We start from the raw sequence: 27,363 nt of genomic DNA, 5'->3' as shown, positions 1-27,363 counted from the left end.
CATGAGAACATGAGCTCAATGGAAAATATACTATAAATAGAGTGATAAAGGAAATTGGCTGAAAATGAAATCCTGGGTAATAACCTTTATACTGGAAAAGGGTAGCCAATGAAGACTGAGGTAGAACGGTCAGAAGTTTCTGAGTGGAGGAGGATCTGGAAGAATATTGTATCAAGGAAGTTGAATGGGTACATACTTAGATACAACTTTGCTTTTTCTACTGTAAAAAAGTCATTTATATTGTTATTGAATAAGAATCTTTTGCTCTCAGATAAACATCATTGCTATTATTTGTTTTCTACAAGTCAACCTCTACTTTTACAGAATTGCAAAATATCCAAACAGTAGTGAGTAGAAATCTTCCCACCTCATTAATGAGTATGTGATTTTTAGGGGTAATGTGAGTAAAAAGACTCCCAGTCTTCTCTCTTGACTATTTCTGTATTTTTTGTTTTTTGTTTTTTTTCTGAAGCTGGAAACGGGGAGAGATAGTCAAGACAGACTCCCGCATGCGCCCGGCCGGGATCCACCCGGCACGCCCACCAGGGGCGAAGCTCTGCCCACCAGGGGGCGATGCTCTGCCCCTCCAGGGCATCGCTCTGCTGCGACCAGAGCCACTCTAGCGCCTGGGGCAGAGGCCAAGAAGCCATCCCCAGCGCCCGGGCCATCTTTTGCTCCAATGAAGCCTTGGCTGCGGGAGGGGAAGAGAGAGACAGAGAGGAAGGAGGGGGTGTGGAGAAGCAAATGGGCGCTTCTCCTATGTGCCCTGGCCGGGAATCGAACCCGGGTCCCCTCGCACGCCAGGCCGATGCTCTACCGCTGAGCCAACTGGCCAGGGCCTCTCTTGACTATTTCTAAATTTCAGATAATTTTTCGTGACATTAGTACTGCAAGATAAGGTTGATAGTGTAATGAAAGAAATACCAAAGGAAACATAAGTTTCTTCTACAAAAAGGACATGATAATTGAATTCCTACAGCATTTTTGTCTTCATACATCACTAAACAATTATGTACTATTGTCTTGTGGTTTTCTTCTTATTGTTGCCTTGAACCTTTTGAATAACCTTTTGAATATTTTGCACATTTATCTTTACTCCACAATTTGATTGTAGGATTTTCTGAGGAGAGGGCCTTTGGCTACTTTGTATTCCTCATTTTACCTAGCATGGTATCTTATACACAGCATGAATTCAGTAAATATTAATTGACTTAATTGTTCTGCATTCTTGGAACTAAGCTATACTTTTTTAAAATGCTTATCTTCTTGGACCAGGCCAGAGTCAGCCACAGGTTGCTGACATTTTGTTTAATTTGTTGTAATATCTATGTACAGTTAGTAATTGTCCATTTTCTTTTTGTTTTATTCTATTAGTGGTGATTTACTCAGAATAGAAGCAAAAACCCTGCACTCAATTTTAGATGAAGTTATTTTCAAGCTTTTATCAACTCCTAGTCCAGTCCTAAGAAGTATTGCTACAAAGCTCCTACTGTTGATGGCAGAATCCCATCAGGAAATTTTGATTTTACTAAGACTAAGTGCCTGCTACAAAGGTAGTACATATATCCTTTCTTTTTTTTAGATTTGAAAAATTAACATTTTTATTGTTGGTTTATGGAAAACTATTTCTATGTTTTGAAAAAGTCAGTAACTATGCCTGACCTGTGGTGGCGCAGTGGATCAAGTGTTGACTTGTAATGCTGAGGTGTCTCTGGTTTGAAACCCTGGCTTCCCTGATCAAGGCATGTATGGGAGTTGATGCTTCCTGCTCCTCCCCTCCTTCTCTCTTTCTCTCTCTCTCTCTTTCTGTCTTTACTTTCTTAAATGAATAAATAAAATCTTAAAGAGAAAAAAAGAAAAAGTCAGTAACTGAAATGTGCAGATAAAATATCACAACAGATAACCAGGAAAAAGTCTTTAGGTAAGCAAGCAACTTCGTGTCTCAACAGATGGCGTTTGGTACATTATTGAGTTTACAATGAAGATTTACTCCCTCTCTGATGAAAAGGTTGTGTATTGAATATACCATATATTGTTATAAAATTATGACCAGAAAGATCTGTGACCTTACCAGGACAAACTTTACTGGAGAAATAGAGCTGTGTTTGAGAGGTTGATAACCCTTTTGATCGTTATATCAATTAATAATTACTATTCAACTCCTTCACTGTCTTTCCTCAAAAACAGAACATCTCTCTGCTCAGGAACCTATTGATCTGCCCAAGTTATTAGCACCACTGTGTATTTTTATTTAGTAGTAACTAATTAATGATGAATAATAACCTGCTTAAGTGTTTCCACTGGGTAGGCATTTCTCAGTATGTATTCATTATCTTTTTTAAAATGTTTCAATTTAAGGTTTTTATATTCAAATAGAAATAAATTAGGTATATACTCTTTGACTTAGCATAATGATTCCACTCCATCTTTTTAATTCAAGACATTAGCTAGACAGATTTTGCATCAGAATGCACAAGGACCCTTAAGGACATGGGGCACATAAGAACTCTTAGGACAGAGGAGTATCCTAAAGACATCAATCTAGAAGTCTGAGGGAAGGAAAAAGAAGAATCATGTGATTAATCTTGTTGTGTTCATGTATTTCTAAATCAGCCTGTAACTTCAAATTAATATTAATTGAGTAACAAAATTGTATTTTATTATTAATAGTTGTATCTTTGTTATTCCATTTTAGGACTCAGAAGTCTACTGAATAAAAAAGAGCCTGGGACAGAGTTTTGTCAAGAATTTAGACAGCTCATTGGCCTTTTAAGCCCTAGAGTCTATCAGGAAGTAGAAGAAGAGGTATTAAATTATAAAAATAATTATGATATTTGCTAACATTTCAGTAAATGTTTTCATTTCAAAGTATTGGAGTGATGACCTCTTGAATCTTTTATTTGCTCTCCCTTTTTGTTAGTTATTCCCCCTAAGATCCACAGCAGCCATAGTTTGATGGGGCAAGGGGTTATTTATGGACTGTATTTAAACAGCAGAGCCTTTTTTTAAAATTATTTTTAGCCTACGTAGAGTTCTTTATACCTTGAATCTTTGAGTAAGTTAGGCTAGGAATAAGATGCCAAGCAAAGAAGTTAAAGCATTAAATAAGCAGAACTATGAAATATGTGTAAAGGGAGTAGGAAGTAAGATTATTCAGAGAGAATTTGAAGCTCATTACACTGTATCTTGAATACATTCTAGATTTTGCTTAAGTAAATAAACCTAAACATACCTCCTTTGGGAGGTCAGATTTAATATTCTTTGGCCTTTACTGTCCTGGGCCTATAAGAAGTGTTGCTTCTTGCCCAATTTATTAGAGATGGGATTAATGCTCCAGACCTGATTTAAGAAATAAAACTTCTTAGGGGTTAGGGTTTGGGGTTAGTTAGGGTTAGGAAACAAACAAAAAAGAGGTAAAACTTCTGAAACTGTATTTCTTAGAGATGTCTTTAAATTAATTCTGGCATTTAATTTCAGAAACTACATCAAGCAGCTAGTTTGATTCAAGCTTATTGGAAGGGTTTCCAAACTAGAAAGAGATTAAAGAAGCTTCCATCTGCTCTGATTACTTTGCAGAGGAATTTCAGGTAAAAATTTTTGGTGAGAGGAATGGTAACCTGAGAGGGTTAGATACATCTTATTAGATACAGCTGAGTAAAAACTCAGGAATTTTGTTTTTCTTTTTCATTTTATAATCTGTTTCTTTTATTCTTACTTTCATTGTTTATACATTTCTGGGTACCAGCACTCTAGTAACAAGATGTACTTTCAAAGCAAAGGACATAATATAAGACAAGAATCTAATGTAACAAATACACAATGTTATTCACTTAATAAGATGTGAGCCAAGCCTAGAGAGGAAGCCAGTGATCATGACCTTTTTAAACCCTTAAAATCAAAAGTTGCCATAATTGTTTATATGTAATTCTGATTAAAACATGTATGTGTATTTAAGTATGTTAACCTGATTTTCTTCAATAAGGCTTGGATAGTTATGGTTATTGAGCTATGATGTAGTTGTCATCTACCTCTATTTCAAATGAAATACTGAAGACATGGCCCAGTTTTGTTTTGTTTTGTTTTGTTTAGAATCCCTTCTATGTTATTAGAAACAAGAACAATAATTTCACCAGTATGAAGTAATACAATACAAGTAAGTTTGACACTCTTTTGATGGGTTGTACAATGCAGACTTGTTGGATCCAAAGAATCCAAATGTGAAATAATAAACATCCAGTCCCTGATGAGTCACTTAAGTCCTGCTTAAATAGCTGAAAACTTCCACCAGAGGAAGAGTTGCTATTGCTCCTGGTTGGCTTTGTGTTTTCTTTCAGTGCTCTGGAGAACTTTGTACTTGGGCATCTTTGTTGTGTCAGGCTGCTGGACAGGAGTTGATGCTCAAAGCACCGCTGACCAAGGCTGCTTTATTAAAGCTCACTGGGCTCCCATCAGTCACAAAGTGACAGATTCAGCCTGTGAAGGGTCTGCCGGTGGGACATGGCCCAGTTTTTAGTATGACTAATTCATCTAGATTCTTAGAGGCAATAAAAAGAACACACACACAAATGACTTGGTTCCTAGATCATTTATGATAAAGTAGAGCCACCCCAAAGGTCATTTCTCATGCAGCCTAGCTTAAAGCTAAATTTTAGCCTACTAAAGTGAAACTTGCATGTTCTAGAAGCAGTTGGTTTTAATTGAAACTATTCTTTTAATAACTGCAACCGCATTTCTCAGTTTAAAAAATATTTTTAAAATAGTGAACTAAAATTTAGGTTTAAGTTAGACTGCATAAGAAATGCATTCTTTATCATAACTGACTTTTTTATAAAATGACCTGAGTGTGTGTGTGTGTGTGTGTGTGTGTGTGTGTGTGTTCATATGTTCCATTGCCTGTACAAATCTGGATGGGTTAGTGGCAGGTATTGAAGCCACTCAGGCTAACTGTATCCTTAGTAAATGTTCCTTTTATTGATGAAAGTTTCCCTCAGAGAAGACTTAAAGATAGGGTATTAGTATTATTGGGCATGGATTTTATTGGTAGCAACAAAACAAAAAAACAAAACACATTAATTCTTTAAACATATTTCAATTACTATATGCCAGAGGCTATGCCAGATATTGGGAAAGCTAAATAGACTTTAGTTTGAATCTCATTTCTGCAATTTATAGGCTAAATAACTTTAGACAAATTGCCCCACCTCTTTCATCCTCAAATTTCCCATTTATAAAATGGGGTTAATTATCTGTGTACCTCACATGATTAATATAAAGTATTTTTTAGTATATTACTAGACATTTAGAAAATGGTAGGGGAGCCTGACCTATGGTGGCGGAGTGGATAAAGTGTCAACCTGGAAATGCTGAGGTCGCTGGTTCAAAACCCTGAGCTTGCCTGGTCAAGGCACATATGGGAGTTGATGCTTCCAGCTCCTCCCCCCCCTCTCTCTGTCTCTCCTCTCTCTCTCTCTCTCTCTCTCTCTCTCTGTCTCTCCCTCTCCTCTCTAAAATGAATAAATAAATAATTTTAAAAAAAAAGAAAATGGTAGGGGAAATCCATATGACATATTTTTTCTTTGAAGATTGCAAATCTAGTTAGACAAATGAATCTGTTTGATAGTCCTGGTGAGAGGCAAATATAGTCCATTCCAGAATTGCTCAAAATTTATTGTCTATCTAAAAAGCTCCTTAAAAAAAATTGTAAAAGGATTTTTTTGGTCAAGTAAAGTAGGGAAATGATGAATGCTTTGAGAGTCACAACGTATATGCTTCTGTTCAGGAGTCTGAGATGTTATTAGTATAAATACCTTTACCTTGTGTGGTGGACTCACAGTAGTTATTTCTTATGAATTCTACCTGCTATTATTCTCAGCTATTATCTTCTTACACTTAAAGGTACCCATACATGGATTCAGACCTCTAATGTTTAGTCTCACAATTCCTTTTTCTTGCATTATTAAAATCTTTATTTAAAAGTATCCCAGGATTATAAATTTTGTCTACTTAGAAGTATGTTTTTAGAATCTAATTCATATTACACTATTTTAAAATAGAAAAATTTCATTGATTTATGTAACCAAACCAGATCGGTTGTAAATATTTATTTTTTTTTTTTAAATTAGCTTTTAAGCCAAAATTATTTAAATCACACATTATAATGAATTTGTTTCCAGTATTTTGGGTTTGAAGTTTTAGGACTGACTGCAGTATAGTTTTAACTTTTGAGTTCTATTTAACTTTTAATTTCAAGTTTGCTTCAGGCTTCACCTTTCCTCATCTACTTAGTTGCAACAGTTTATGCAAATATCTCTTGCTTCCTTTACAGCTGGGCTTTCTGCAAAGGTTATTTCTGTCACTTTGCGGTCAGGTTATTATCTCATAGTAATTTCTTCCTCCCTTGTTTTTGGGGGGAGGGACTGCCCACCACTCACAATTATGGGTTCAGATTCATCAGAACTCTTAACATTCAGCAAGAGGCACTTTTTCATAGACAACCTTGCTAAAGCACTTTCTTGAAGATTTTCTTTTTCACTTAATCATTTTCCATGGTCAGAAACTTTATATTTTGTTCAGTACCTTTTTCTCAACTTTGTTTTCTGTAGCAGCTAATAACTGCTCCAGCTACATTCATGAAACATCGCAATTTACCTATTTCTATCCTGTTGCTGATATTTAGGCGTTTTAAATATACATCTTTAACTTTGTAAGAAAATAAAACAATTTTTTCTCCTACTCATCTCAGGTTCATTGTCTGTGGCCCTGCAAATTAGACTAATAGAAAAAATAACAGATTAACAAGAGAAAACAGTTTATTCACTCATGCAGTGTATATCACTCAGAAGAAACCTCACATAATGAGTAACTCAAAGGGTTGCTTAGAACTTGGGCTTATAAAGATTTTTAACAAATATTAATAAATTTGGAGAGGAGTGACAGTTACAAAGAAAGGCATTTTATTTTAGGCTTCCAGGGGCAGCAAACTGTCGGAAGGTAAATATATTGGGATAAATTAATGGAAGATAGGTCTGTCTTGTGCAGGTCTGTCTTGACACTAACTTTCCATCTTCTACATGACCATAAAACTTCCTTAGGATGTGAGGATTTATGGCTCTCCTCATTTCACAGACCTTTTTCTTTTAGTCCAATAAGGGTAGCTCCTGAAAATCTTTCTGCATTTGCTGATTTTCATTTGCCACCAACTCAAAATAATCTTTATGCCATAATGGCATATTTTCCTACCTTTTAACTATTCCTTGAAACTGAGCTTCGTAAGGACAGAATTGTTTCTCTCCTCTGTTAGGACATTAGTACCAGGTAGCAATTACTCAGTGAAATTGAATTAATGAACTGAGCCCATCAACTACTTTGCCATCAATTCATATTGTACTTGCCAGATTTATACTTATTTTTTCCACAAGAAAGAAATTCCTGGAAAATTTCTAATGTCTTGTCAGCAGATAGTTTGGTCAACTCCCTCCTTGATGGCAAAGATTCATGTTAATTAAATGTAAATCATGGGTTATACTTATGTAAGTTAATTTAAGAATATGATATCCAATCACTCATTTCCTTTTCAGAAGTACAATTCAAATGCCAGATGGTCACATGACTACTAATGCAATTAAATTAATGGTGTTTTAATTTTTGAGTGATTAGTAATTATAGACACTCTCACCCACAGAATAACTAGAATGTTTCTGGGGGGAGGCATCCACAATCCTAGTATATGTTTTAAAATGTGAAATTAAAGCATATAAATTTAGAAACACATATTTACAATTTAGTCATTATTTCAATCACCAAACCTTACTTTTCTCTCTTGCTGGTTTATATTTTATTTCCACCTGCATGCTTCATAGCCTTATGGTTTAGCCATATTTTATAGCCTGTATAACTAAGCTGTTTCCCAAACTCAGTTTTTTTTGACAGATTAAATGCCCTAGTGATGCAGTTTTAATGATTACTATGTTTAGTATATTAAAAATAATGGTAATGTGTCTGAGGTCGCCTGCTTGAGCGCAGGCTCATCTGGTTTGAGCAAAGCTCACCAGCTTGGACCCAAGGTCGCTGGCTTGAACAAGGGGTCACTCAATCTGCTGTAGCCCCCTGGTCAAGACACATGTGAGAGCCTGACCTGTGGTGGCGCAGTGGATAAAGCATTGACCTGGAAATGCTGAGGTTGCCGGTTCGAAACCCTGGGCTTGCCTGGTCAAGGCACATATGGGAGTTGATGCTTCCAGCTCCTCCCCCCCCCCCGTCTCTCCCCCCCCCCTCTGTCTCTCCCTCTCCTCTCTAAAATGAATAAAAAAAAAAAAATTAAAAAAAAAAAAAAAGACACATGTGAGAAAGCAATCATAAACGACTAAGGTGTCGCAACAAAGAATTGATGCTTCTCATCTCTCTCCCTTCCTGTCTGTCCCTCTCTGTCTCTGACACACACACACACACAATAATAATAATAATATTAATAATGGTAATGCATACTAGGTGTTAATCTATAATCACTTAGAAGTTAGAAACAAGTGGTTTTTGTTTCGTTTTCTTGTTAATGAATTTGAAAAGAGATGCTGTTTAGGGCCTGTTCACTTTTACTCTATAAGTAGGTAAAGAATAAAATGTCTCAGCTTGACCTGTGATGGGGCAGTGGATAAAGCATCGACCTGGAATGCTGAGGTCGCCGGTTCAAAACCCTGCACTTGGTCAAGGCACATATGAGAGTTGATGCTTCCTGCTCCTACCCCCTTTCTCTCTCACACACACACTCTCCTCTCTAAAATTAATAAATAAAAAATAAAAATAAAAAAAAGAAGAAAAGAGAAGAAAATGTCTTTATATGCATACTGTACAACCCAGAAGTTTTGGAGGGGGTGTTCCATAGGAGAGGCAAGTTTCCATCAGCTACTGGGAAGGGAAAGAAAAGGTTCTTACTTGATCTCTCAGGAAGAGGAAGAGATACTTAGAAACTATTCAGCTCACCCTACAACCTCTGGAGAACCCCTTTTTACACACACATACTTCAGGTCTTCACTATCTTTGATAATAGTGGTAAGAGTTTTTTTTTTTTTAATTTCATTGAATTTATTGGGGTGAAATTGGTTAATAAATTTGCATAGGTTTCAAGTATACAATTCTATAATATATCATCTGTATATTGTGTTATGTGTTCATCACTCAAAGTCAGGTATCCTTCCATCACCATTTATCTGCCTTTACCCTCTTTTACCTGCCCCCACCCCCCTTTCCCTCTGGTATACAGTACTGTTGTCTGTGTCTTTGTTTAGGTTATTTTGTTTATTTTGCTTAATCCCTTTACTTCCCCGCTTCCCAGCACCCCTCTCCTCTGACAGCTCTTAGTCTGTTCTCTGTATATATGCATGTTTCTATTTTGTGTGTTTATTTTATTCATTAGTAGTTTTTCTCCTCTACTTTAAAATGCCTTTTATATGCCTAATTGTTTTTGCTTTTCCAAAAGAAATTAGATTAAAAATCATTATATCCCTCTTTACACCATTATGAAGTCTCCTATAGCCAAGATACATTTGTTGGCAGTTCAATATAAGAATCTAAGAGAAAAAAGCAAATGTTTTTCAGTGAGATACATGCAGATTAAGTTTGTAGAGATAAAATGAATAATGCATCTTGCTTCTCATTTCTTATTCTCTCTGGTTTTGTTTTCTGTGGTCATCTGAAGGCATTTTGAGTATACTGTACATACCAAATAGTATATAGCAGTGTTTTTTAACCACCAGTCCACAACCAGTCTACCAGAAATTTCATGTCGGTCCGCGAAAGAGTTAAACCACCTGATGTATGAAGATTATAGACCAAATGATCTTAGTTGAATTTCCTTAAGCTTATTTTTACCTTAGCAATTCCCAACATAATTCTCCTATTTTCACTGGTCCCCAGGTGTAAAAAGGTTGAAATCTACTAGTATATATACTGCTCACAAAAATTAGGGGATATTTCAAAGTGAATATGGAGCAATAAAATATCCCCTAATTCTTGTGAGCAGTATAGTATATATGACTGATACATGTGATCTCCTTACATAGTGATGTAGGAAGCATTTAAAACTGGCTAAAAATGGTTGGGGAGTAAAATTTTGCTGAGTAAAATCAGATAGTATTGAATGCTAATTAAATAAAATTTTGTGGCCATGTATTATAACAATAATATTAATAATTGAGAAACAGGTAAACATGAAGAAAATTAAAATTATTCATAATCACACTATGCAGTGAAGATCCCTGTTGAAATTTTTGTTTTTAATTACTCTTTTTAAAAGATTTATTTCTTGAAATTAGAGAAGAGAGAGAGGAAAGGGGGAGGAGCAGGAAGCATCAGCTTGTGGTAGTTGTTTCTTATATATGCTTGAATGGGCAAGTCTGGGGTTTCAAGCCAGCAGCCTCAGCATCTGAAGTCAACATTTTATTCACTGTGCCACCACAGGTCAGGCTTTAATCATTTTTCTATATAAGTAAATATATATTTTTAACACAGCTTAGATGTCTTCTATATCCTGTTTTGATTTTCACTTAACATCAGATTGTTGGTATATTCCCATGTTACTGAATATTCTTTGAAATTTTTATTGTTTTATAGTACTCATCCAGTGAATGAACCGGTATTTGTTCAGTTCAGTGTTGTGAGACATACAGTTTGTTTTCAACTGTTACTCTTATAATGCTGTGGAGAACATCCCTGAACATAAATCTTCATATACATATCAGGCTTTCTTTAAAAAAATTGTTAGAAATGGAATAAATTTGTTAACATAATTAGGGCTTTTGATACGTGTTTTAAATATTTCTCTAGAAGGTTGTATAGCAGCAGAACCGGAAAATTTATTTTCCCATACTCTAACAACACTAAGAACTATCTTGAAATATTTTTTGTCTATATCAATGTGATTACTAATGAGTTTAAGCATTTTTCATATACTTCTGAGTGGGCATATGACTTCTGAAAATTATATGTATGGTACTTAATGTTTCCATCACAGATCCAGACGAGCAAAGATATTACTGGAGCTAAGTAGACGGAAGGAAGAAGAGGACCGCAGACTACAACTGCAACTCCAAAGACAGAGAGCAATGAGACTTTCCCGAGAATTACGACTGAGTATGCTCGAAATAGTTCATCCAGGTGGGTGGCAGTATCAGTTTAATAAATGTAAGAATGTATAGGATATCTTTTAGTAGACTAAATTTTCTAGCTACCTAGGGATTTCTTTTTTTAAAATTTGGACCTTCTCTTTCTCTTTTTTTTAGAGAAACCTTATTAAATCTCTTGTCAAATACCTACCTCTTGTTAGTTGACAATGAGCTAGCTCTACCAATTTTTCTATTCTTATCTTTCAGATAAAGTAGTGAAATAGGTAAACACATTCTTAAAGTTAGTTGTCAGTGACATAGAGAATCCCTTGAACTGAAGGAGTTAGAATATCACCATTCTGCCATTAGAACTGTACTCATACTCCAGTGTAACCCTTGTGACCCCCTTCTTGTCATTGACACACTAAGCTGGAATTCATATTGAAGTGTAGTCTGAGAGGCTCTGGCCGGTTAGTTTAGTCAGAGTGTCTTCCCAAAACACCAAGGTCGTGGGTTCAGTCCCCATTCAGGTCATATACAAGAAGTGACCAATGAAGGCACAACTAACTGGAACAACAAATGAATTTATTCTCTCTCTTCCCCTCCCTATCTATGTCTCTAAAATCAATCAATTAAAAAAAAAAGTGTAGTCAGAGAGATCTGACTGGTTTCAAGGTTCTGTTTTGTTCTCCCTCTTCTCTTCCTACTGATTGCCAGTGTCCTTCACTAGTTTCTTATTTATCTTCCTTTCCATAAATCTAAATGTTTCTCAGTGTTTGGCTCCACCCCATTATTCTCGTGTTGTTCTTCCTAAGTTATCCCATCCATAACTGAAGCTTCGACTACCGAGTGCTGAGCACTCTGAAATCTTTTCTCCATCCTCCACCTCTCTTCTAAGCTCTAACCCAACAGAACTTTCTACAAGATGAGAGATGTTCTGTATATGCAGTGTCTAACATTTAGCCACTGACCAGAGGAGCTGTTAATTATTTGAATTGTGACTAGTGCACTTGAGGACCTGAATCTTTAACTTTACTTTATTTAAACTTAAGTAGCTATCTGTGGCTAGTGTTGACTGTTGACTATATTGGACAGCATAGCTCTGTAGCCAGCTGCCTGTTTGATAACTTTACTTAGTTATCCACATATATCCCTGAGTCTAGTCCTTATCTCTCCCCTCTAATTCTTCTCTCTATATTCCCAGTCTCAGGTAATGGCACCAATAGTCTACTCAGTTTCTCATCTGTGAGACATCCTACCTAGCATTCATTTCCTCCCTTATTGCCACCCTCAGTTGGTCTGTAAATCCTATCAAATTTTTTGTACTGTCATCTCTCAGATATATCCCTTTTTATTATTACCTTTGACGGCCTTACTCCATCAGTACATACTGCGAACCCTAGGCCATATGTGGACCAGCTCCCAGAAAGTAAAATGAGAAATTTAAAAGCACACAATAGATAACATTTACGTGTGTTTTTCCCTTCTCTCTCATGGTACTAAATGACTTTCACAAGTCATTTACAAGTATGTACTTGTGATTCTTTTTTCTAAGTGCTCTTGCTATTGAGTTTTTAGCCCCTTATTCTTTTCTGTGACAAAACATGAGTCTTTTCTCTAAAGAATTTGTACAATCTGAAATCTGAAAAAACCTTTGGAGCTCTTTGTTTCTGAAAATTAGAACTATTGGAAAACAATAGAAATGGGGAAAAAATTAAACAAAGAACTGTAAGGTTTTTGTTACTATCATTGTTTTGATTCCAGAATTTGAGAAAGCATAAAGGTGAGTAGGTTGTAACAGTGTCTGTTCTCCTTTTAGGTCAGGTGGAAAAACATAACCGGGAACTAGAAGAGAAATCAGCATTGATTATCCAGAAACATTGGAGAGGATACAGGGAAAGGAAAAATTTTCACCAACAGAAGCCATCTCTCATGGAGTATAAAGCAGCTGTCATACTTCAGAGAGCTGTGAGTCTGATGTAGGAAAAAGAGTACTTGGATTAGGAGGCAAAAAATGGGTTCAAACCTGACTTTGCTATTTACCTGATGTGTAATCTTGGTCAGGTCACTTAGTGACTGAGTAACCTAAGTGACTCAGTAATCTGAGCCTTAGTTTCTCTTCTATAAAGTAGAAACCTTCTTTGGACTTGCCAAACTAATTTAGACATCCAGTCCTTAGAATTGCATAGACCCTTGTATACATATACCATACTGCAGTGTTTATTCTTTTATTTTCTTAGTTGGACTGTGAGCATCTCCAGGATAAGGAACTAAATCATATTTATTGTTGTCAGCTCTCAGCACATGTTTGATGCATGAATGGATGTCTACCCTACCATTTTCATTCAGTTGTTATTTGGATCAGATGACCTAATTTATTGGGAAAGTGTTTTGTAAATTGCAAAATTCTATGTAAATGCAGTATGTCACATTTGATATTTTTAATGTGTAGATAATGATTAGGTATGACTAGATCACTATAATTTATGAGTTATAGAAAGGTGTTCTTAAATGATTATTTTCCTGGGGTTTATCTAGAGCATGGTTATATATAAATTTTTGCCTTGGGAAAGCACAACACGAGTTTATTTCATTTCATGGCAAGTTTTCCTGATATCTTGTTCTTATACATGGTTAACTTTCATAGTACATATATTATGAAATCATTTACTATTTCAGGTCTTATTGTTTGGTCACTTTTGATTTTTCATAGTGGTACATTTTGAACAGTCTCTTTGCTGAATTATCTGATTAACCTTTTACAAAGATTATTTTAAATCATTCATAAAAAAGAATAGAGTAAGTTCTGGGAAAATAGGAAGAGATGTCTGTCAACTTCTTCCTCAGTCTCTTAATCTCAGGCTATACCTGCATCAAACAGTCCTGCACCAACCACTGAATCACACCCACATTTGATATTTACTCTCTGCTAAATAAGACCATCTAAGGATTAACCCATGGCTGTCACGTGTTAGAGACATCTCCTTTAGAGGAATCCTTGAGTCCTTTCTAATATTTTTACCTCATGGCAACCTCCTTTTTAAACTGTTCCCTGTCAGAAAATCAACTGAGTCTTTATTATGTAGACTCACTACTTTGCCTGATTTAGATAAGCCCAACACTTTGTAAAAGGGTCCTCTCTCCTAAAGTGAGATACTCGAGTTTGTCTACCATTCCTTTAAACAGAAGAGCAGGGGTTGTTATAGGAGAATACCTGAGGGCCGTAAAGGCAAAGTTCTTTTGGCTTTCACACTTTCCTTTGGCATAAGTGGGAAAAAAAAGTATGTCAAGTCTGCCTTCTATATATACCCAAAAAAGAATATGGATCTCCATTGAAGTAAGATCAAAATGGGAAGGTCACGGTCATTTTTATAGTCTTTGGAGCTCACTACCAAAAATAACAGTGAGGCCAAAGCAAAGCTAGTCAAATAAAGAAGGAAAGAAGAGGATTACTTTCAAAGAGGGAAAAGAGAAAGAAAAATAACAGTCCAGACAGGGAAGAAAAAGGAAAGTAGTAGAGAAAATCAGGACGGGGCAATAATTAGTAAAGGACACATTTGCCACATTTTTGAACCATCAATTTCTAAGACGTACACTAATTGGACTTGTATTGTCCAATACAGTAGCCACTAACCACATGTAGCTAGTGAGTATTTACATATAGCTAGTCCAAAATGAAATGTGTTATAAGTGTAAAAATACCCGCTATATTTTGAAGACTCACTATGGAAAAAAGAAAGTATAAAATATCTCAATCATTTTTTATATTTTCATGTAAAAATGCTGATATTATACTTATATTGAGTAATAATGTTTATATAACTATGTAAAATATTACTTTCACACATCTTTTTTCAATATACTATATAATTTAAAATTACATATGTGACTTGCATTATACAGGGTGAGATAAAAGTAGGTTTACAGTTGCCTATATGGAAAACTAATAGAATAATTAATATATAATATAAAAATAAATTCTGTTTTATGTATCTACAACTGTAAACCTACTTTTGCCCCACCCTTTATTTCTGTTGCCTCTGCAATTGACCTTGGTAAGAAAGGGAAATAATCATTGGTCAGTTTCATAGAAAAAAGTAGGATTATCATTTCATTGGACTGGGTCCTCAGAAGGAACTGGTTATTTTAGTGTCCTTCACAGACAAAGGCTAGAACTGTTGTTTGTGTACTTCCTTTTTTGGGGTTTTTTTTTTTTTTTTGTATTTTTCTGAAGTTGGAAACGGAGGCAGTCAGACAGACTTCCGCATGTGCCGGACCGGGATCCACCCGGCATGCCCACCAGGGGGCGATGCTCTGCCCATCTGGGGCACCTCTCTGTTGCAACCAGAGCCATTCTAGCGCTTGAGGCAGAGGCCACAGAGCCATCCTCAGCACCTGGGCCAACTCTGCTCCAATGGAGCCTTGGCTGCTGGAGGGGAAGAGAGAGACAGAGAGGAAGGAGAGGGGGAGGGGTGGAGAAGCAGATGGGCGCCTCTCCTGTGTGCCCTGGCTGGGAATCGAACCTGGGACTCCTGCACGCCAGGCTGACGCTCTACCACTGAGCCATCTGGCCAGGGCACGTGTACTTCCTTTTTATCCATCACCTTGTGCAAAAGCAGAGACATTGTTTTTTAGGTAGCTAAAAATCAAGAAAACCCTATGTAAACTTGCTAATTTCAAATTAAACATTCTTACTTACATAGATAAGTTGGAGTTCTCTGTAGCAGTATAATGTAATTCAATTTGAAGTTAGCTACCTTTTCCCTTTTAATGCTCCAGGATTTTCTTTTCTTGCCTTCTTGTTGCTTAAGCTTAGAAGGAAGGTAATGGTTGCTGGTATTTGGTTTCTAGAGCCAGAATTATGGCTAATTGTTGCTACTTGATTATAGCAGAAAAGTTCTATAGTGTCTTTGCACATACCCATCACAGCCCATCACAAAAGCACTTAGTGAAACAAACCATTGGCAGTGAAGAAAATAAATAAAAATTAGAAGATAAATACAATTTCAGAAAGTTCTGAAATGACAAAGAATGAGGAAAGGAGACAGCAAAAAAGTAAAGGTGGACATTTCTGATCTAAACGCAGTGATTCCTCTGTTTTGGAACAATTCTCTGAAATTCCCAACATAGCATCATAAGCCTAAGATGGTACTAAAAGTAGGAGATAGAGGAAGCAAGGAAGAAAAATCAAGGAAAAGGAAGAATAGCAGGAGAGGATCTTACAACAGGGCAAGGCAAGTACAATTGAAGACTTGAATACTGTACTAGAAAACAGTGGTATTAGGGAAATTTTATATACCAAATGTGAAGGCCTCCAGCCATTTTTTTTTGTCTCAGCTCTCAGTGCTGTAAAGCAGGCTTATATCCTGCACATTGTAGATTGAATGTGTTTTCTTTGGGAAATCTGAACAGCCCAAAGGAAGAGTCATAAGTATACTCACAATAAGGTACCCCAATGATACCACCCAGTTCAGTAATCATATTTTGTTTTTGTTTTTTAGTGTGTGAGAGAGAGAGGGACAGACAAGAAGGGAGAGAGATGAGAAGCATCAATTCTTTGTTGCAGCACCTTAGTTGTTCATTGATTACCTTCTCATATGTGCCTTGACCAGGAGGCTCCAGCCAAGCTAGTGACCCCTTGCTCAAGCCAGCAGCCCCATGCTCAAGCTGAATGAGCCCATACTCAAACCGACAACTTCAGAGTTTCAAACCTGAGTCCTCTGCGTCTCAGGCCAACTCTATCCACTGCAACACTGCCTGGTCAGGCCAAAATATTTTCTTTTTAAACTTAGTACAACCATATCAAATGTAAAAAAATTTCTTAATCCGTAAGCCATTTAAAAATAGGCAACAAGCTCAACTTAGCCTATGGACCATAATTTGCCAGCCTTTGCCCTAAACTAGTGATTTTAAACCAGTATGCCATGGCACACTGGTATGCCACAAGAATTTTTAAAATGTGCATACCTGACTATTTAGTTAGGGGCACTGACCTCTTTATCCTTAAATTGTCAAGTAAAAAAATAACAACAGCTAGTAAAACAATAGCCATCCTGTATGTGTGAATCAAAAGTATATCTATTTTTGGACCTGGCCTGGTTGTTCAGTGGATAGAGCGTACCCCCAGCACGCGCAGGTCTCAGGTTCAGTCCCTGGTCAGGGCACATATGAGAAGCAACCAATGAGTGCACAACAAATGGAATAGCTAAGTAGAACGAGTTGATGCTTCCCTCTCCCCTCTCTCCCTTTCCCTCTTCTTCTCTTTCCCTTTCTCTCTCAAATCAAAGGAAAAAAAATTTTTTTAAAAGGGTTTTTTGTCAGATCAGCAAAAAATATAGTCTACTTTTTAGAGTGCTGCAGAATTTTAGTAATTAGTTTATGTGTGCCATGAAATAAAAAAAGGTTGATAATTGCTGCCTTAACCAGTACGAACTTCAGTGAAAATAAAAACTACAAAGGGAGAAAAGTGAAAATAAATTGGGCAGAATAATTTCAAATTTGTCTCCAAATCTTTCCTTATATTAACAAGATTTTCTATTAGAAGTCCATTCTAAAGGACATGGGAAGAACATTCATTTATAATTTAAAACTTTTACTTTTAGATTGTCTTTTTTATCTTTACAATCCTGTAGGATAAGTAGAATTAGGTCAGTTTTCTGTCCTATAGAAATAAGTGACTTGCCCCAAATTGTACACTTTATAAGGGACTAGAACTGAGACTAGAACCTATTTTTTTCTATTTGTTGCTTACTATACAAATAATTCATGAATATATCCTTGTAAAATATTAAAACACTACAGAAGAATGTAATTAAAGTCATTTCACCATGTCACAGCCCCACGTCCTCCTCATATGCACTTAGTTAACAGCTATTATACTGCTGTTGCTACCATACATTGCTGTAGGAAGAAAATAATTCTATGAGGGAAAGAAAAATCTCAATTTTTTTTTTCTTTGTAGACTCTTAAATTCCTGGCAAAGTGCCATAAGAAAAAGAAATTATTTGCTCCTTGGCAAGGACTCAGAGAACTTACTGATGCACGTAGAGTTGAACTGAAGCAACAAGTGGATGACTATGTCAGAAGACATCCAGTATGTAGCCTTGTATGCGGTTACGTTATTTTAGTACATGATATTCACAACAAAACAGTGTCTCATGTATATGTATATATATATTGGTGGTCTAAGGTAATGCAGTTGCTTTACCACAGAGTTAATGAACATGGGCCATAGAGGTGTACAGGTATAGTCAGTAGTAGTATAGCAGAAAACTTTGCTTCAAGTCAGTTATTTTCCATAATGTCTCAGTAAGACTGTTTCCACATCCTCACCAAGATTCGTTATTTTCACGTCATAATAGATGAAGTGGTATTATAATTTTGATTTATATTTCCCTAATAATTAGTGATTTTGAGCATCTTATTTTATTTGATTTTGGTTTTTTTTTGTATTTTTCCGGTTAGAAGCAGGGAGTCAGTCAGACTCCTGCATGCACCCACTGGGATCCACCTGGCATGCCCACTAGGAAGCGATGCTCTGCCCATCTGGGGCGTTGCTCCGTTGCAGCCAGATCCACTTTAGCACCTGAGGTGGAGGCCATGGAGCCTTCCTCAGTGCCTGGGCCAACTTTGCTCCAGTGGAGCCTTGGCTGCGGGAGGGGAAGAGAGAGATAGAGAGGAAGGAGAGGGGAAGGGGTGGAGAAGCAGATGGGCACCTCTCCTGTGTGCCCTGACCAGGAATCAAACCTGGGACCTCCACACACCAGGTTGACGCTCTACCCCTGAGCCAACTGGTCAGGGTTTGAGGATCTTTTCATGTGTTTATTGGCCAATTTTATATTTTAGTTGAAGAAATGTTTATTCAGGTGTTTTAGAGGTTTTTTTTAATCAGGTAGTTTTTTTGTTGGTTTTTAGAAGTTCTCTAAATATACTGCTCACAAAAATTAGAGGATATTTCGAAAATGACTATGAAGCAATAAAATATCCCCTAATTTTTTGGGGGGGGTATCTTCCTGCATTTGGAAGTGGGGAGGCAGTCTGACAGACTCCCACATGCGCCTGACTGGGATCCACCCGGCATGCCCACCAGGGGGCGATGCTCTGCCCATCTGGGGCATTGCTCTGTTGCAACCAGAGCCATTCTAGTGTCTGAGGCAGAGGCCACAGAGCCATCCTCAGTGCCGGGGCCAACTTTGCTCCAGTGGAGCCTTGGCTGCGGGAGGAGAAGAGAGAGACAGAGAGGAAGGAGGGGGGAGGGGGGGGAGAAGCAGATGGGCGCTTCTCCTGTGTGCCCTGGCCGGGAACCGAACCCGGGACTCCCGCATGCCAGGCCCACGCTCTACCACTGAGCCAACCGGCCAGAGCCACATCCCCTAATTTTTTTATTTTATTTTTTTGTATTTTTCTGAAGCTGGAAATGGGGAGAGACAGTCAGACAGACTCCCGCATGTGCCTGACCGGGATCCACCCAGCACGCCCACCAGGGGGCGATGCTCTGCCCCTCCAGGGCGTCGCTCTGTTGCGACCAGATCCACTCTAGCGCCTGGGGCAGAGGCCAAGGAGCCATCCCCAGCACCCGGACCATCTTTGCTCCAATGGAGCCTCAGCTGCGGGAGGGGAAGAGAGAGACCGAGAGGAAGGAGAGGGGGAGGGGTGGAGAAGCAGATGGGCGCTTCTCCTGTGTGCCCTGGCCGGGAATCGAACCCAGACCTCCGCACACCAGGCCAACACTCTACCACTGAGCCAACCAGCCAGGGCCTACATCCCCTAATTTTTGTGAGCAGTATATTTTGGATATTAATCTCTTATCAGATATGATTTGCAAATATTATCTCATTCTTTGTGCTTTCTTTCTACTCTATTGATAGTATCTTTTGGTGCACAAAATTTTTTAATTTTGGTACAGTCTAGTTTGTCTATTTTTACTTTTGTAGCCTGTGTCTTCAGTATCATATCCAAGAAATCAGTGCAAAATCTAATGTTGTGATGTTTTCTTCCACCTTTTCTAAGAGTTTTATATAGTTTTAGCTCTTATGTTTAGGTTGTTAGTGTCTTTTTTTGAATGCACTAAGTGTGATTCTGTTGCATACTCCTGTTTGAAAAGGAAGTGCTTCTCTAGTTGTATTCTAGTGTATCTGTTTAAAATTCCATGGCTGAACAGTAAGGTGTTAGCTGGGGCAGAGCTGCATCCAAGATCCAGGAATTGGAATTTTTATGGTGTTGGAAGTTTTGTCGGATTGATTGATTGATTGATTGATTTCTAGTCAGGCCTTTATTTAAAAATCTGATCTGCCAACTTACTGTTTTCCACTAACACAGGGAGCAGAAACATTCACAGGCTTCACAATCTTTCACTTAGGTCAGGGGTCGGGAACCTATGGCTTGCGAGCCAGATGTGACTCTTGATGGCTGCATCTGGCTTGCAGACAAATCTTTAATAAAAAAATAATAACGTTAAAAATATAAAACATTCTCATGTTCATGGTTGCAGGTGGCTGGAAGCCAATCACAGCTGTCCTCCGGGACAACACCAAATTTTTATTGGATAATGCATAACGTACACGGGTTGTTTTATGGCTCTCACAGAATTACATTTTAAAATATGTGGTGTTCATGGTTCTCTCAGCCAAAAAGATTCCCAACCCCTGACTTAGGTGCTGCCTTTGTGGGAGCCTTAGCAGTAGCCATTGCAGTCTTTTTAGACATTTGCCTAGACTTTTTTGCTTCCTTGGCAGCCCTGATAGCTTGTTCTCATTGAGCTTTCCTAACTTCAGGTTTCTGATTCCTCTTGGCTATTATGTCAGCAAGAGATGCACTAGTGATAGCATTCTGGAATTTGATTGCTTGGCAGATTCTTTTCTTTTGAATTTCTGCCATCTGTCCCTTTTTGTGCTTTCTTCTGTAGAGGACAGTCCAGTTTTTCTGTCAGGTATTCCTCTTGGAAAGGAATGCCAACTCACATTTTGCTTTTAGAAATTTGAAAACCTTCCCTTTGGTCCTGGTGTAGCACCTCCCGTGTCCGGGGTAGATCTTGTAGCCACTGAAATACACAGCTCGACCTTCATGGTTACAGCTGCCGGGAAGAAGGAATGATGGTGAAGAGAAGGAAAGGATCATTTTATCAGCTTTAAAGTTAACATTATTTTATTCTTCTCCAAACTAATTAAGTTTTCCTTAAAGTAGCTTACTAGCCAAAAGAATATGGTTCTTTGGCTGATTTTTGTCCCTTGTTCTATGAAATCAAAAACAGTTATAACATATGACTTAGATAAGTTTGGGAGTAGGGATAAGTAAGATAGTCTTATCAGGTGGGATCCAGAACAAAAGGGTTGGCCTTGTTACTTTCCCAGGCCAGTGTCTTTATCAAACCGTTTATAATCTTTACTAAGATTTCTCAATCCTGTCTATTCTCCCAGAATATCACACTGTCTGAGGAAGTGGGAGCATCCCAAAAGAAACTTCCCCACCTGTAGTTGCATCTAAAGCTGCTTTTAAGAGTCTTTTTAAATGCTTGCACAAGAGTAGAAGGTAGATATCAGTCATAACACTCAGTTAATAAGATGAGAGACAGCTAAGTATTCTGTAACCTCTACTAAGTGGTTGGGTGAAGCATACTTTGGTATATATGTCCTTTTTGTGACAATGTTTTCTTCCCTCTGTTCCCAGAGCTCTCAGATGTCAGCTGTGACCAGCAGGGAGCTCCATTCCCAAGCACAAGAACGACTACAACACTACTTCATGGGCAGAGCCCTAGAAGATAGAGCCCAGCAGCACAGAGAGGCTCTGCAGGCTCAGATCAGCACCAACATTGAACAGTTAATGAGTATGTGCTCGATCATTTTTGTTTCCTAAAAGTAACCTATGCAAGATTTTGTGACATCCAAAATCAGAAGGAAAACACCACTGAATGGTCTTTTAGTCCATCTCCTGTCCTCAGAAATCTCTACTAGATCATACCAAAACAATGTTGCAAATGATGCAGATCTTATAACCTCCTTACTGACTACCTCCAGCCTTGCTATCATTCATGTGTACCAACTCAGTTATTACCTTTAAAGATGCTGAGACCTACTAGCCAGATTCTATTATGTGTTGCGAACCAGCTACAAGGAGTCTATTCCGGGGTCTCGAGCAGGAAGAAGTATGAAATTGAATTAAAGATAGAGACTTAAAGATATATACATACTGGATGGGTTTGGGAGGATGCCATGGCTTGCCAACAGTAACTACTGTTCCTGAGCCACAACATGACTTCCCCAGAAAGACAACCATCTTTATTCATGGGAAAATGTGGTCCATTAGCAATTCAATTAAGTTTCCAAGGCAACTCAAAGACAACTATCACCATACCATTCAATCTAACTTTACACCAATAAGAAACTAGCTTCCAGTCTCTTCCAGAGAACATGGGTGGGCAGAAAGCACATCTCTTTGTTCACTTAAATAGGCAGGTGAGGTGAGGGGTTGGGCCCAACACCTCTGTCCCCAAGACATCCAAATTGCAAAATACCCTGTTGGCTTATTTGGTCTCCAACAATTATGTAGTCTCAAAGCTGTTGATCATGTTTTAGAAGTAGATGATGACAGTGTTTACAGTGCCATTTTATAATTTTTATTTATTTATTTATTTTTTTCAGGGACAGAGAGTCAGAGAGAGGGATAGATAGGGACAGACAGGAACGGAGAGAGATGAGAAGCATCAATCATCAGTTTTTCATTACAACACCTTAGTTGTTCATTGATTGCTTTCTCATATGTACCTTGACCACGGGCCTTCAGCAGACCGAGTAACCCCTTGTTTGAGCCAGCAACCTTGGGTCCAAGCTGGCGAGCTTTTTTGCTCAAGCTAGGTGAGCCCGCGCTCAAGCTGGTGACCTCGGGGTCTCGAACTGGGGTCTTCCACATCCCAGTTCGACGCTATATCCACTGTGCCACCGCCGGGTCAGGCCCATTTTATAATTTTTAATGAAGGGCTTTCACAAAAATTCATCTGGCTTGGCCTGTGGTAATGCAGTGAATAGAGCATCTACCTGGAATACCAAAGTCCTTAGTTTAAAACTCTGGGTTTTCCCAGGCAAGGCATATAGGATAGGCAACCAATGAATAGCTAGAGTAAAGCAACCCTGAATTAACACTTGTCATTCCCCCTACCCTCTGTAAAATTAATAAATTTATCTGATCCTCATTGGTACATTTAATGAGATATCCCATCCATGAAGCCACAGTGTTTCAGTCAGTTTCTGAAACACTTGAAGTATATGTGTATGAGAGAGGGCCAAGGTTTCTATTTCATGCATTACTTGCAAATTTTGTATTTTTGAAGGGATAGGTGGCTATATTTGAACCTCATCTGTAGGATGGAGTTCTATTATTTTAAATATTCCTGCCTTTTATTTAATTTTAATTAAAGGGAAAATGTTTTTATAAAGTGAGAGGAGAGGAGGCAGAGACAGACTCCTGCATGTGCCCCGACCAGGATCCACCAGCAAGCCCACTAGGGGTTGATGCTCTGCCCATCTGGGTCATTGCTCCGTTGCTCAGCAACCGGGTTCTTCTTAGTGCCTGAGGCGGAGGCCGCGGAGCCATCCTCAGCGCCTGGGGCCAACTTGCTACAATTGAGCCATGGCTGCAGGAGAGGATGAAATAGAGAAGTGAGAGGGGAGGGGTGAGGAAGCAGATGGGCACCTCTACTATGTGCCCTGACCGGAATCAAACCCAGGACATCCACATGCCGGGCATGCTTTTAAAATAAATCTACATCTTTTCTTATTCTATTAAATATATAAGCCCTGGCTGGTTTTCTCAGTGGATAGAGTGTTGGCCTGACGTGTTGATGTCCCAGGTTCAATCCTTGGTCAGAGCACTCAAGAAGCAACTATCTGCTTCTCTTCCCTTTCCACCACACCTTCTCTCTCTCTCTCCCCTCTTGCAGACAGTGGCTCGATTGGTTCAAGCATCGGCCCAGGTGTTGAGGATAGCTCAATTGATTTGAACATCAGCTCCAGATGGGGGTTGCTAGGTAGATCCTGGTTGGAGTGCATGCGGGAGTCTGTCTCGCTATCTCCCTTCCTCTCACTAAAAAGAAAAAGAAAAAGAAAAACATATAATGAGGGGGTGGATGCAATTGCTGCCAGCCACAGCTACAACTTGTGAATAGTCACATGCCATATAAATCCAGCAATGATAATAGATTCAGAGTTGGAAACTTGTCCCTGTCTCTGTTGCAGAATTCTAACTCTATAGTTTTCAAGTTCCTACTTGTTTGTATTGAACTCTTCTCTCACCTGTTTATTTTCTGTTTACTACAGAGGCACCAAGTCTAAAGGAAGCAGAAGAAAAAGAACCTGAGCTCTTCCTAAGTAGATCCAGACCTGTGGCAGCCAAGGCCAAGCAGGCCCATCTCACCACTCTGAAGCATGTACAAGCACCCTGGTGGAAAACGTTGGGGGAAGAAGCAGGAGATGAGATTGATTACCCAAAGGATGAGCTTAGTGTAGAATTAGGAACTTTATTCATTAGTGGACCCAAACCCCCTTAAGTAGGTACCCTGAGAAATTGTACAAATTCTGTATTTTAGGAGATTATATTGGTTCTGCCTTCTGGCATGCTAGTAAACTAGACCCATCCTAACTCAGTTTTCCAGAGGTTCCCCTCCAAACAACACTTACAGGAAGTAAGCAGAGTTCACTTCTACCTCTATCTTATTTCTGTTTCCTTTTTTCCCCCCACACCTCCATACCTGGCCACACAAAAATTGGAGTGAATTTAATTGTGGAACTCAACTCAGCATGTCATTCTGTTTATATAAAAATGTGGTATTTCTCGTTTGTTTCTGCTGTTTTCCAACTAATGGTGTTTCTGAAATAAATTTTTTCAACGATTGTTCTGAAAAAGTTGTCAGAATTACTTCACCTTTTCATATTTATTATTAGAATTCCTATTTTTATAGGAAGTATACTCTTGGCCTTTATTAAGATATGGAAAAGAAGTGGTCAACTGAAGAACATTTGTTTTCTACACAATAGTGTTTGAACTCAATTTCTATCTAATTATCTCTAGAAGGTACTACATTTAAAAAATCATAGGATTCGATGCAAGAAAAATTTCTCAAGGTAAAATTGCGTTCTTTCTATGAGAACTGTATAACCCACTATTACCCTTTTTTTTTCTTGTCTCCTAAGAATCTCAAAGCTAAATAGAATGCTTAATTTTTGTTATGATTCTAGGTACCTAGATGATTATTTGGTTCCAACCTATTAATCTCTGGTGTCCCTATTTATCTTTACTTGTGTTTTAATAGCAAAAGTCACCACTATTTGTGTTTGTAACTATATGGAATTTAAGTTAAATCAGTTAACAAGTGATTAAGGAACCTGGAGTGTGTGTTTTGTATAAATGAGTATAAATACCACTATTTCTGGATGGGAAGACCAAATAGTATAATGTCCATTCCCCCAAAGTTGAGTTTAGTAAAATTCTAATCAAAATCCTAATATTTTTATTAGGGATTGGAAAAGAAATGTATAAAGTTCATCTGTAAGAATAAGCAGATGAGAGTTTTGGTTTCATTTAGAATGTAGAAACTTCTATGAAAATGTTGCTCTAAAAGATGAAATAGTTCATCTCACAGATACTGATAATAAGATTCAGTATCTGTGAGATGAACTATTTCATCTTTCATAGAGCATAGGAGACAGGTAGCAGGATAAGAAATCAACTAAAATTTTAAAGGCCAAGTGTAGGGTAGCATGTCACTTTAAACTATCTAGGAGTTTCATATAGCAGGAGAATTTAGACCTCTAGCACATACAAGAAACTTTGGGGGCAGTAGGAGGCCTAAAGAGATGCCCTTAGTGGTGCAGGCAAACAAGTGATAGACTGCTACTTACTAGATGATATGCCCAAAGCGTTACCTGCTTTCCCAAACCCTGGCCTTAATAACCTTAAAGTTGTAAGGGCAGGGGCAGCAAGCCCTCTTACCTGCAAGGTTCTGACAAAATTCTATTGCATGTAAAGAAGGAATAGAATCAAAATCTATCTGTCCCTGGGGCGGGATAGGAAACACTAGACCCAGACACAAGTAGAGCTCTAGCATTGCTGAGGAAGGGATAGAAACAAAACCTTCCACTCCTGAGAGGGGCAAAAAAAATCTTGGGCCCAGAAATGTTACATCAGTAGAAACCAGAGGTCAACTAATTCTTGGGAGGAAACTCTCCTGCTCAAGACCAGCCACAGAGATGAAGCAATTTGAATGCCATGGGGTAAAGGGTAGGAACCCTGAGGAAGCCATACCCCAAACCCAGGAAGAAGAGACCTGGCCTAAAATTTAGGCTGGATCAGGACAATAGACCACCCATGACCTGAAGTCTCGCCTAACACCAAGTAATAAAGTTTACTGCTGGGATAGGGTAAAAGTGCAGGGAGTTCCCTCTATGGAAAAGCATACAGGGGTGGTTAAAAGTGGAGGGTAGAACAGGAACACTGAGAACAGCTTTCCAGACCCCTCTTTAAGCACAAGGTAACAGCAGCTAAAAAATAAAGGAATTGGGGTGCATTGAAGATAAAAAGAACCAAGCCCAGCTAAACTGACTAACTCAACCCCCCCACAGCAATACTGAAAGACAATCCAAATTCTGACAATGCTGTCATAGTCTCTGACTTATAATGCTATTATATTTACTATATTACTATAACAAAACAATTCTGCATTACTCAGATGAGACTAAAAAATCTAAGACACATGAAAAAGTGATTTCATCAATAATTTAATCATCTACATTTTGTCACAAATTTTGTTGGATGACTTGCTCACATCAGGGGTCATTTTCTATAGAGAATAAAGTGCATTTATATATACTTTATAATATAAATAATATGAGAAAAATATGAGGAATACAAATTCTTAACATAATAGAAGTAGAAAATTATGTAGTAAGACAAATTCTGTTGAAAAGCCACTCTGAATCATGTTTTTCATTTCAGAAATATCCATATCATTAAGGTCAACCTCAAATTATGGCAAAAGGGAATCAAAATGCATGATTGCTAGGGCCAATTTAATGATTAAATTTTGAAGTCTTTTTTTTTCTCCAGGTTTATTGAGGTTTGTTTTTTTGTTTTGTTTTGACAGAGACAGAGTCAGAGAGAGACAGACAGGAACGGAGAGAGATGAGAAGCATCAATCATCAGTTTTTCGTTGGGATACCTTAGTTGTTCATTGATTGCTTTCTCATATGTGCCTTGACCATGGGCCTTCAGCAGACCAAGT

At 38.0% G+C, this 27,363-nt stretch overlaps 1 protein-coding gene and 1 pseudogene across 4 annotated transcripts in view; one reads left to right on the top strand and one right to left on the bottom strand.

Moving 5' to 3' along the window:
- Window positions 1-24,977, top strand: part of IQCB1 (IQ motif containing B1) — a 67,606-nt gene extending 42,629 nt beyond the window's left edge. For 3 of the 4 annotated variants that reach the window (XM_066241820.1, XM_066241821.1, XM_066241823.1), the window contains 8 exons: window positions 1,375-1,553; window positions 2,696-2,805; window positions 3,478-3,587; window positions 11,006-11,148; window positions 12,916-13,064; window positions 18,058-18,189; window positions 21,762-21,918; window positions 24,404-24,977. In XM_066241820.1, the coding sequence (XP_066097917.1) occupies window positions 1,375-1,553; window positions 2,696-2,805; window positions 3,478-3,587; window positions 11,006-11,148; window positions 12,916-13,064; window positions 18,058-18,189; window positions 21,762-21,918; window positions 24,404-24,633 (1,210 nt within the window). In that variant the 3' untranslated portion in view covers window positions 24,634-24,977. The remainder of the gene's footprint in view (window positions 1-1,374; window positions 1,554-2,695; window positions 2,806-3,477; window positions 3,588-11,005; window positions 11,149-12,915; window positions 13,065-18,057; window positions 18,190-21,761; window positions 21,919-24,403) is intronic. The other variant, XM_066241822.1, reaches the window with a different exon arrangement.
- LOC136312248 (large ribosomal subunit protein eL24-like) lies at window positions 20,393-21,160 on the bottom strand (annotated as a pseudogene).
- Window positions 24,978-27,363: the final 2,386 nt, after the last annotated feature.

This window comes from Saccopteryx bilineata, chromosome 8, assembly GCF_036850765.1.
Source record: "Saccopteryx bilineata isolate mSacBil1 chromosome 8, mSacBil1_pri_phased_curated, whole genome shotgun sequence".
NCBI classification, from domain to species: Eukaryota; Metazoa; Chordata; class Mammalia; order Chiroptera; family Emballonuridae; genus Saccopteryx; species Saccopteryx bilineata.
The sequence above is the reverse complement of the archived record's forward strand: the minus strand, read 5'-3'. Positions and strand labels throughout refer to the sequence as shown.